Consider the following 11,897-nt stretch of genomic DNA (forward strand, 5'->3'; position numbering starts at 1 on the left):
ACTTTAAAACAAACTAAAAGGTGTGTATCCTAGTCTCCACCGTTAATCAGACCGTCCATGAGTCTGATCGCACGGTTTTTATAACATCTTCAGTCTTCTGTCAGTATATCCCAATTTTGCAGATCAAATCATCTCTCTCGCTTTCTCGGTAAGATTCTTCCTCTCTCTCTCTCTCCTTGACCATGTGATCTGCGTTTAGAATTATTACTTCAATCCTTTCGTTAATTCCTTAATTATGATCTAGGGTTTTGGGGTGTTAATTAAATTGAATTGTTATGTTTGGGTGATCGTTGTAATTTTTGGTGGTTAGATGGATTGGCAAGGACAGAAACAAGCGGAGCTATGGATGCAGATACTGCTGTTAGTTTTCGCCGCGGCGGCTTTAGCTACAGGTTATATAATAGGATCGTTTCGAATGATGATGCTAATTTACGCCGGTGGAGTGGTTTTCACCACACTGGTTACTGTCCCTAATTGGCCCTTCTTCAATCGCCATCCTCTCAAGTGGTTGGACCCAAGCGAAGCTGAGAAGCACCCTAAGCCACAGAAGGCTGTGGTTTCCAAGGACAAGAAGAAATCGTCCAAGAAGTAGGTTGGTTTTGTTAATTTTGACTGGTTTTTTAGTCTAAGCATTTGTTTGCTAGGGTTTTAAAATCTTCAATTTAATGGATGGAATGAAACGTTATGGGATGAATTGGGTGTTAGAATAACTTTGTTTTGCTATAAATTTTATACCTTTTAGACAATGCCATTCGAGTTTCAGTTAGTTTTTTTAACTTTTTTTGTGCTTGTGTTTCTTGTTGGTTTTTCAGAGTGACAGCAGCTGGTTAATCTGATTATTAGAATGGATAGCCAATGTTAAGAGTACTGCATTTCGAGAACTAGACCAAATTCATCTTACTGGTCACGGAATGCAAATTCCTGTGTGTGCAGATGTTTCTTATCCGTTGGATTTTGAAAAGGTAATTGCTAAACTTTTATAAAATTGATAGACATTGTTTTATCCAGTGACCTGAAATGGGTGTTACACAAGACAGATGCTTGTAGTGATACGGGAAATGTATCCTGCTTATGTTCTGGATGAAGCGGGTTTGCCTTTTTATGAGGGTTTGTTGTTTTTGTTGATAAGCAATACTATAGACTGTTGCTTCTTTTAAATAGAATTGAGTTGATTATTAAGAGAGAATGCTGATGATAAAAGTGAGGTATATAATTCTTTCAATTCTAGTTGTATGGATGAGTAAATTTTCATTCCACTATCAAGAAAGCAGCAAGGCTAAACCTGCTGCATTTGCTAAAGTGGGCGTGCATTTGATACAATTCTCAGTTAAAGAATCTTGAGGAAAGGGTTTATTGTTGAAGCTATTAACAGGAACTAAGAAACAAAGCATTGCATTATAGCAATGAACAAAGTAGAGTTGCAATTATTTGATTCTGGTTAACTTCATATACTGCCCCCTTTGAGCTTCATTTGTGAAGAAATTGATCTTATAATTGTAGGTTGCGTCATATGCCTTCTATCTGGTCTGGTATTTGCCATTGGAAAGAATTATGATATTGCTCTTCTATTTGTTTTCCTTTTCTCGCTATTGACATCCAACTCTTGACTTCAAAATTTTAAATTACATCACAATGTTCACAGTACATCACAATTTGTTATACACACTAATTTAGCACTTTGAACAGTTTTCGTTCTTTCTCTGAATTTATGTCATCCTGCATAATTTTAAGAAATGCTGAAACTCGTTGCTGTGTTTGGTTGAAAATGTATGATTATTTACAAGTATAATTTTCTGAAGGGAAAATGATATTAAAATTAAAATAAGAAACTAATTCCCCTTATATGATATATTGTTCTTTTGCTTGGATGAACATTGTTTAATTGATGGAACTAGTGGGTGGGTTATATGGTATGACTGGATGAGAAGTAAAGGGTCTTCAAGTAAATAAGACTGGGAGAACCGTAGACTGCAGCTTTGGGTGACGTGAGATGAGATTTTTTGCCCAGAAAGTGGTAGGGGATGCTTCCCTTTAATTTTTGGCATCCCTTGTGGTCAATTTGTGTTTAACCTTTCGTCCTTGTTTTGTCGTGATGAACCTGCCATGTTCTTCCTGGCTGCCAGAGTTATGTCAACTTCGGCAAATCTTTCTTCAAAATTTTACGTAACTAGCCGGACGTTTTCCTTCTGTGGCCCCTCTGATATATAGATGGTTGATTGAGTTTGTAGTTCGAAGCAGGATAGGAGAGTTTTAAACCTTCACCGGGCTGGAAATTGGAATATGAGACCTAAAAGCTGACAATAAATTTTGTACTACCAGCCTACCACCGGCTATTTGGTCCAAAAATTCAGCCATGGAATAGACACAGATAGCATCCCTTCGAACGCTCTATATGAAGGAAAACGAGTGGTGAGTGGGTTCGCTATACGCCGTGATTAGTTTAAGCTGATTTCAACAAGACTTGCAGCAAATCAATACAAATGGAGCAAAATTGAATAAAGCCTTGGGACGTTTTATGTTTCAGAAAGACTGAGGGAGTGCATACATAGGATAAACTCAAAGCGAGGACAAAAAAGTCTTTGAACGACAACAGCTGCAAAAGTTGTCCATCATCAGATGAGCGTTTACTTTACGGTGTGGCTTTTTTCAGCTTCGGCTAAATAAGTTCCAAGCTGCTACAGCAATGATCAAGGCCATAACTACCCTTGTTTCTATTCCATATCATAACAATGAGCCCAACTGGGCTCCTTGTCATTTTTTCATAAGCCCAACTGGGCTCCTTGCTATAGATTCCTTCGGTTAACAATTGAGCCACATGTGGTCCATTCCTAAACACAGTATTGTGGTTCCAAATATTGACTTTCTATCCCAATTCCTTCTTCTCATTACTCGTTCAAAAAAATTATTTCCAAGATATTGCGTCAATTTCATATTCTTGAACCCATGTTCTTGTGCTTTACACCCACTACAATTGGCTTCAAGCTTCTCTATAAAGTCACATGTGGAATTTTTTTGTTAAAGAGGAGAAAAACCAATAGTTTCCTCTCAGCTGATCAAAAATATATTTTATTCTTGAACAAGATAAAAAAAAAAACTTAGTTAATGCAGTAACATACTAGATAAGTGGTTTGTGCTATGTTTCAGGTTGATTTATTTTTTTCCAGCGTAAAAAAAAATGCCAATACGATGCAAGTGTTCTTAGAAAAAAAACATTATGGTTATTAACTTAATTGAGTTTAATAAGCTCAACTAATTTAATAATATGATTAGAAAAAGAATATCGAAAAAATCAACAATGATTCACTGCTAAAGAATTGTGAAAACAAAATAATTCCCAACCAACTAATATAATTATAGATAAAATTGAAAAAAAATAAATTCAACAAAAAAAAAGATCACAAAGGGAAAAAATAGAATTGAAAAGAATAGGGACTAAACTTGACAAAAAAATTAAATCAAAATGTGAGGGATAAAATTGAAAAAATGATTCAAATAAAAAAATAAAGAAAAAAAACAAATAACAACTAACATAATAAAGACCAAATTTAATATAAAAATTAAATGCTGAAATTGAAAAACAAAATAACTTCAATAAAGAATTTAAAATCAAATATATTACAATCAAAATAATAAACACTTAATTTGATTTAATGAATAAATAACTAGATTTTTTTGATTTTTTGTAATTCCAATGTGTTTTTCCAGGGGAGGGGGGAAGAAAAAAGAGCCATACACTGTCAGAGCTCAACTATCTCTTATCCAGAAGCATAACGAGGGCAATGAGATGCATTCAACGCCTTCCAAGATGGGAGTATTGAAAGGCTAAACAACTCATCCCCTGAAAGACATAAGTGACTCCTACTTATTGGTAAGTACATTGCATGTATTAATTATTTTTTTATTTAAATTATATTTTATACATGTTAAAAAAATTCAATTACTTTGACCTCACATAATAATAATAATAATAAAAAAAAAAAACAAAATGAAACGACTTGTAAGCAAAGCCAAGAAAGTGTAATTCGAAGGGGCAAAAATCTTCTTCAATTGGATAGAGAAAAGAATACGAACAACTAGAAATTAAAAATATATATAAGAATATGGGAAGATGTCCCTTTACGAAAGCTACAGCAATTCGACTCTCGTGTTCCTATAAGCTTCAGCCGCTACAACCTTTTCTTTTCTTTTACTTATTTTTTTTTTTTTTAAGTTGGCGAATTATTAAAGTCGTTGTGGAGGGTGACGACATATTGTGGTCGGTTTACGAGCAACAAACAGTAGCCCTTCTAATACATATGGCTGCAAGGAACCATCCTCTTGGAACATCAAGGGGTTAACTATTCACGGCGTGTCAGTGCCTTATCAGATTTTTCAAAAAGAATTAGATTCGCCCCAGGCTTCTTTATTAAATCATATCGCAATATATATATATATATATATATATATATATATATATTGAATAGACTATATATGGATTAGAGTCATTCACTTAATTCAACCCTTGCCCATATTCTTCCATATCTTATAATCACTGTAGCTTGGCATGTTGGACGGTGCGGACGGTTCCTTAAGAAATTAACCATGAGAATCAGCTCGCATAGCTTTCTGTACACCCATTTGACTATATCCAATCTTATCCATTAATTAATTACCTTCACGAGGAATACCATTCATATTGCAATGACTCAGCTTCCCAAGAAGGATTTCGATAAATTTGATAGGTGTAACCTCATTAATTAGATTATAAGTTTGTTTTTCTAGAAGTTAATAAGTTGAGTGTTATAAAAATTTTATAATCATTAAAATTTATATAGTGTTAATTTTAGAATTTTAAAAAATTAATTGAGGCGCGTAAACTGACCCGGACTATCAAGATTTATCCACACATGATTTCTTCTATGAGTTGGCATAAAATATTTTGTAAATCTCTACATGGTTTTATTTTATTTTTGTTTATTTTTAAAATAAAATTTACAAAATAACTCATCATCTGTCCACACATGATTAATTTCTTCTTTTACTTAGTTTTATAAATTTAAATTTTGCAATCAATGTTTAAATTCTTTTATTACGCCAAATCAATGTGAGAAACACGTTCTTAAAATTATTTGAGGAGAAACTTAGATGGGTTAACAAGCAAATGGATCTGAGAATACCTTTATTGCTAAACAAAAAATAGTTTTTTATATTTTTCTTTTGATAATAGTTGGTGTATTTTATCATCTTTGTCTTCTTTGTTGACGATACAATAAATTAATTTTCTATATTATTATATAATTTTAAAACTATGATATTAAATTTCAGGTGAACGATGGATGGACTTGTTGCTCAAGGTACCCTTTATAGAGTTGTTGAAGAAAAAGAGTCGACTTCTTGCTTTTTCCAAATTGCAACAACTTTGCAATAGTCACACCATAGACTCCGTCAATGGAGCTAAATATTTAGTCCTCGATCAATTCACGGGGTTTATACTTTACATGCCACGCACGCACGCTGCTCTCTATTTCCTTGAAAATACAGAAAAAATAAAATCTGCCATACCTAACGGGAAGGCCAAGCTAGTCACCAACCATTATTCCACGTTATTTCCCTCGTCTTCCCCAAGATTCAAGATTCAGAGCATTTGATAGTGTAGTTGCATGTGCTTTTCAAATAATTTTTCGTATTAAAATACATGTTAATAATATTTTTTAATTTTTTAAAAATTATTTTTGACATCAGCATATTAAAACAATCTAAAACAAATAAAATATATTAAATTTTAATAAAAAAAATTTAAATGTTTTAAAAACACAGCTGTAGACGCATTCCCGAACGCTGCCTTAATACGAGGAGATAGGAATAGCCCATGTTCCAGCCGTCAACTTCTACTCGACTCCACATTTTGACCTCAACAAATAGATTTGTATTGTTATAATAAATGTTTTTAATTTAAAGTATTGTTTTTTAAAAAATATATTAGAATAATATTTTTATTTTATTTTTGACACGTCACATCAAAATAACTTAAAAACATATATAAAAAACTTAATTTGAAAAAAAATATAAACAATTTTAATTTCTTTTTACAAATATTTTTAAAATAAAAAAATAGTCGTAAATTCAACCTATTTACCCCCGCCGCCAGCGCACCCACCACTAGTTCCAGCAGTATTGACAATAACCAAACAACATTGAAAAAACTAATCAATTGACAAGTGACAAACCCTTGGAATGGGAATTAAGTCTTTCAAAAAAAAAAAATGTTGAAAATTATTTTTTGGACTACGCAACAACAAAGATAGCTTTCCAAAGTCATACACCAGTGGATTGCAATTAAAAAATATACATGGATTAATTGCAATCGTATTTACAAGTTATTGGATATTTTTTAAAAATACTTTTAAAATAAAAATAAAAAATAAACATGTCATGAACCAATGGGAACTCAAGGTATCTGTCCCCGATTCGTAGCCACCAGTTGATTTATCAACCAAAAAGTTGTTATTACATGGATTTGTCCTTTGTCTGTGACCATTAAGGTAGAAGCCACGGACTTCCCCAGCAATATCTCCAGCTTACCGCATTGCGGAATTAATCCTTTTTTTTTTTTTTATTTACATGGGTGTCCTGGCCAGCTTGCGCGCACCACGACTATTCCCCATGGCCCACTGGACATCCTGCAAGCCCAGGGGCAGGTTAGGCACCGCGGGGGTAACAGGCGTGCACATAAAGGATCAAACCCGGGATGGGAACGAAACAAGTCACACGGTTGACCACAGCAGCTAGGCCATTGCGGAATTAATCCTTGACCAGACACGTCGTCACTGACGTTGAAAAGTGCAACCTCCGTAGGTTACATTCAACTAATTACAACGTCCATGGATGATGATGGATCCCACTTAAATTGACAGCTTTAGCCAACGATTCCACAAATCCTAGTCGTGGTCCACGACACTTACAACACCACTGCACCTTGATCTCTCTTGTCCAAGTCCACCAATATTTATCTCCTAGTACGGCGTGTTTGGATTTATATTAACGATTATCTGACAATGTTTTTTTTTTGTTAAATAATAGATTAAAATAATATTATTTTTTACTTTTTAAAAAATTATTTTTAATATTAGTATATTAAAACAATAGAAAAAATAAAAAAAACTAAATTTTTATGAAATGCCGTTGTGGCTGATGTGAGAAATTTGAACAGAAGGTAACAGATATCCTGTGGCCAGCAAAGGAATCTAGGGTGAAAATGATGATGCCATACAAAGTGTAATCGGTCAGTCGTCTCTATCTCTCTCTCTCTTATCACACTTTAGCGGTAACCGGTAACTACCTCACCTCATATCAAATTACTAGGTTTTTTTTAAAAAAATATTTTTAGATTATTTTAATATATTAATATATAAAATAATATTTAATATTTTTTTAATTAAAAAATATTTTGAAAATCAACCTTATCATAATTATATTTTAATAAAAAAGAGTTTTTTTCAACTATTTCAAAAATAAACTAAATTCAAAATAAATATATATTTTTTTAATACTAAAAGAATAAAATCAATACAAAAATTGAAATATAAAAATCTTTCTTTACTCCTTTGAACACTTTTTTTTCTATATTCAATATTAATCCAATAATACATGTGGGTTAAGAGTTGGTTATCCTATTTTCAGCAGATCCTGTGACAAGAGCTTCACATAACTAGTAGTGTAAGAAAATCTAAAAATCTTAAAGTGTTTTTGATAGTATAATAGTGGTTGTTTTTCAAATAACTTTTCGTATTGAAATACATATTAATGATATTATTTTATTTTTAAAAAATTATTTTTGATATCAGCATATTAAAACGATCCAAAACATACAAATCATATGAAATTTTAGAAAAAAAATTAAATTTTTTAGGAACTTCCCAAACGGTTTCTTAGTGATAAAATCTAAATAACCCATGGTCTTAGGACGCATTTAAAAAGAAATCCATGTAATAATCAGTCACACGCATAGTAATAATACTAAAGAATAGTAGCTGTCCTTTCTTAATACTTACCGGTGGCATTCACTCCGAGGAATAGAAATCAGAAATCTAATCCTGACGTGGTGGCGCGCCCTGTCAGTTTTATCTTGAAAACTGGCAATCCGGGCGTGTCTCTATAAAAAGCCTTATTTATGCTTCTCTCATAGACTAAATCTCTGTATCCATACCAGCTCCCTTGTCCACTTCTCCACGCGAATTTCCTATTTTTTCCTTTCTTAGCCAGGTTAATTCTCTCTCTCACTCTTAAAACCTGTTTACATAAACTTCTGGCTCCAGTTTTCTTGGCTTCGATCTGCCAGCATTAGTATCCATCATAGTTTTTCTTTTGTTTAATCCTGATGATGTTTTACTGCCTGTCTTCTTTCTCATTCTAAGTTGTGGTATCCTGTTATAATTTATTAACGTAAGGTAATGATAACCTGTTTTCGTCACCCCATTTTCACTCTCTGCATGTCTTGCTTATTGCCATCTCTCCGTTCTTCTGTGAGTTTACTCTAGGATTTGAATTCTTTGGTTTGCTTTTAATTCATGCTCTGTATTTATCATCTTCTAGCTATTGACCTTGATCTTTAAGCTTCTGCTTTGTGGGTTTTCGGCAATTAACGATGTATATTTAGATCTCTGTTCATACTGCCTAAATGTTTCTCCTGTTTGTTAATTTTTCTTTTCTTTCATGACTGAATGATTGGTTACTGTGATTCTGTAGAAATCAGGGGTCCGGTGTAGATTTTTATTTTGAAATCCAACCTGCTTGTTTCGATTGTGGTGTTTGCATTGAGAAGCTTGGTTTTAGGTGCTGATTATTACCATCATCTTTTCTTCACTATAATAGTTCATGTTCGGTAATTTTTTAATCAACTAATGTTCTTTTTCATGTGATCCAGGTAATTAATTATCAACTTCAATAACAATTGAAGTCGCAGCAGGCTGAGACTTCCTAAGTTTTATGGTTCCTGAGTAATGACTGGTATGTATAAATATAGATATGCATGTACTTGGATTTCGAACTTTTGATTCCATGGATGAATGTTGTGTTTTTAGTGTTTTTTCTCCTCTTCATCCGCAGGGATTTGGGAAATGTTTGGGAGAAGAGACTTTTTTTGAGGCTTACGAAAAACTCTACATAAGACATCTGAAAGAAACTGCTACAAGAGAAGAACTTTTTGTATGGAATCAAACTGGGCAAAACACAGGAAATCCTTGGCATTTACCGCTCAAGTGATTCGATCTGCAGCTTCTTCTGTGCTCTTTTCACTTAAAATCCCTATAGGGGATAGTTAACGTGAATTTATTTAATCAAGTACTAATACATTGTTTCCAAGGTTCTGCTAGATTCTAGGGAGATATAATAAACTACATGAATCATCTCCATCTCCATTCAATTATAGAAAATGTCTGGTTTTACGAGTAAGAAGAGATTCTTAGACACAAGCATGTCTTTCTCCACTTTGATCACACATGAAAATCATCAAGTGTATTCAAAAAGCAACCTTCTACTAGCTTCGCGGGTTGCTGATGATATTGATAGCTCCATTCTACCTGGATTGCCTGATGATGTGGCAAAGCATTGCCTTGCACTTGTTCCTCGCCGCTACCTCCCAGCTATGGGTGCTGTTTGCAAGAAATGGAGGTCGTTTCTTAAAACCAAAGAGTTCATCACTGTGCGAAAATTAGCTGGCTTGCTTGAAGAATGGTTTTTTGTATTAACTATGGATTCTAAAGGAAAAGAAAGCCACTGGGTGGTTTTGGATTGTTTGGGACACAAACGTCAGCTTCTTCCACCCATGCCTGGTTCTACAAAGGCTGGGTTTGGGGTAGTTGTTCTAAATGGAAAGCTTCTTGTCATGGCTGGCTATTCAGTGATTGAAGGGACTGGCACTGCCTCAGCAGATGTTTACGAATATGATTGTTACCTCAACAGGTTTGTTTTCTGTCAAGCATGGGAATCTCTCTCTACCTCTTGGAATTATTGTCAGATTGATTTGGATTTTTTTCTCTCTAACTGACATCTCGGCCTAGTGGATTGTTCTAATTTGCTAGCTAGGAGGCAAAATCTTTTTGTTTGATATTTCTGAAATCTTAGTTAGGTGGGTTTATGAAATGTTTGGCTCACAGGGAAATCTAAATGAAGCCTATAGTCATTTCTGTAACCTTGTGAACTGGGACCCTCCACACACACAGGCACACAGATTTATCAACAGGGTCAGTGATTTTATTAATTTTTGGAGAAACTGCCTGTTCAAATCAAACAGGAAACTTGTACAATTTACAGAGCCTTTTTCATGTGCTTGAAAATGAGATATGTCACCTTTATCTGGCTGTTCTAATTAAAGTAACTATAGAAGTAGGACGCACCAAAGAAGTTGATATAATTCATGTCAGGGTTAAGGGCCAGTCACATATTAAATTTATTTCCGAGCACTGTTACAGCAAGCGATTTCGTTTAAGGCCACCTCTGCAGACTTCAGTCTGAGATTTACACTGTAAATGTCGGCAGGGCCAGGGTGGTTGGCATGTAACTGGTCCCAGAATACTAGTTGGGCCAAATGGTCCATTACCTTCTTTTGCAGTGCTTTGTCTGTGTCTGTGCCCTGATTGTTGTAATGCATTACCTTTCTATAGTTGGAACTCTTCATTAAAACATTTTCTTTGTAATTGCAGTTGGAGCAAATTGTCAAGCATGAATGTTGCTCGGTATGATTTTGCCTGTGCAGAGGTTAATGGCAAGGTTTATGCTGCTGGGGGGTATGGAACGGATAGAGATAGTCTCTCCAGTGTTGAGATGTATGATCCTGAGACTGGCAGATGGACCCTGATAGAAAGTCTTCGCCGCCCGAGATGGGGTTGCTTTGCCTGTGGCTTTGAGGGAAAGCTTTATGTCATGGGAGGAAGGTCAACCTTCACTATAGGCAATTCAAGGTTAGTGGAGGTGTACAATCCAGAGAAGCACACCTGGTGTGAGATGAAGAATGGTCGTGTGATGGTTACTGCCCATGCTGTTCTGGGAAAGAAGCTCTTCTGTATGGAGTGGAAGAACCAGCGGAAATTATCAATATTCAATCCAGAGGACAATTCATGGGAAACGGTACCAGTTCCGTTGGCTGGGAACTCAATCATTAATTTCCGGTTTGGAATCCTTGATGGAAAACTTCTATTATTCTCGCTGGAGAAGGAGCCAGGTTATCGTACTCTTTTGTACGATCCTAATGCTTCTCCAGGTTCCGAATGGTGCACTTCTGAGATAAAGCCATCCGCACGCTGCTTGTGCTGTGTGACCATTAAGGCGTGACAGAGTGCATCGATGAGGACGGGTCTGTACATATAACCAGACAGGCAGGGATTTGTGGTTTCTATTTCTTTTTTATTTCTGCAAATACTTTTTTTTTTCTCTTGTGAAAATTACAGAGACGGCTGTGTTGCTATATGCTGTCTGTATTTTGCCATTGATGTGCCTAAGGTCATTTAAACTCTCGACTAATCCCAGCCCCTGAGAACTCATATTGTCATTAGACGACGTATAATCCCTGAATCTTGCTACAACTTCCAGATTAGGGATTCTGCGCTAGCTGCCAACCTCCGAGGTGGTAGTTTGTTTTCGTGTATTCCTAGTTTTTCAGGTGGAGGCAGACCATAACTGAAGTTACAAGTTACCGGTAGAGCATAGAGCATAACGTGAGCTTAGGCAATGAGATTAATGGTAATTGGACGGCACCTTAGCGGTCTAAAGTTAAAATGGGTCTATGTTCAATCGATGAGGCAGCTGCTTTAGAAACACCAGCACGCCACCAAGAATTATCTTTAGGTTTGGAAAACGCCTCCATGATCCAGTAGTAGATTTCAGAACGGACCAGTGTGATGATTCAAAAGTCCTGCGCTCTC

General features: G+C 35.1%; 2 protein-coding genes across 5 annotated transcripts; both read left to right on the plus strand.

The window, feature by feature from the left end:
- On the plus strand, positions 1-1,186 carry LOC133696207 (signal peptidase complex subunit 1-like). Of its 2 annotated transcripts, none has more exons than XM_062118320.1 (3): positions 1-148; positions 311-592; positions 813-1,186. In XM_062118320.1, the coding sequence occupies exon 2, from the start codon at positions 311-313 to the stop codon at positions 590-592; it is 282 nt and encodes a 93-aa protein (XP_061974304.1). In that variant the 5' UTR covers positions 1-148; the 3' UTR covers positions 813-1,186. The 2 variants fall into 2 exon arrangements, with proteins under 2 accessions (XP_061974304.1, XP_061974303.1); XM_062118319.1 differs by having other exon boundaries at positions 2-148; positions 311-588.
- A 6,863-nt stretch (positions 1,187-8,049) lies between these two features.
- LOC133696547 (F-box/kelch-repeat protein At1g67480-like) lies at positions 8,050-11,496 on the plus strand. Of its 3 annotated transcripts, XM_062118765.1 has the most exons (5): positions 8,050-8,241; positions 8,725-8,811; positions 8,903-8,985; positions 9,085-9,939; positions 10,680-11,496. In XM_062118765.1, exons 4-5 carry the CDS (start codon positions 9,410-9,412, stop codon positions 11,305-11,307), a joined length of 1,158 nt encoding a protein of 385 aa, XP_061974749.1. In that variant the 5' UTR covers positions 8,050-8,241; positions 8,725-8,811; positions 8,903-8,985; positions 9,085-9,409; the 3' UTR covers positions 11,308-11,496. The 3 variants fall into 3 exon arrangements, with proteins under 3 accessions (XP_061974749.1, XP_061974748.1, XP_061974750.1); XM_062118764.1 differs by lacking the exon at positions 8,725-8,811; XM_062118766.1 differs by lacking the exons at positions 8,050-8,241; positions 8,725-8,811 and adding an exon at positions 8,256-8,426.
- Positions 11,497-11,897: the final 401 nt, after the last annotated feature.

This window comes from Populus nigra, chromosome 6 (assembly GCF_951802175.1).
Source record: "Populus nigra chromosome 6, ddPopNigr1.1, whole genome shotgun sequence".
Lineage (NCBI taxonomy): Eukaryota > Viridiplantae > Streptophyta > Magnoliopsida > Malpighiales > Salicaceae > Populus > Populus nigra.

Excerpts from the sequence above, each read along its gene's own strand:
- LOC133696207 (XM_062118319.1), top strand. The coding sequence starts at position 311 with ATGGATTGGCAAGGACAGAAACAAGCGGAGCTATGGATGCAGATACTG.
- LOC133696547 (XM_062118765.1), top strand. The coding sequence starts at position 9,410 with ATGTCTGGTTTTACGAGTAAGAAGAGATTCTTAGACACAAGCATGTCT. Across the intron at positions 9,940-10,679 it reads TATGATTGTTACCTCAACAG|TTGGAGCAAATTGTCAAGCA; the intron begins GTTTGTTTTCTG and ends TTGTAATTGCAG.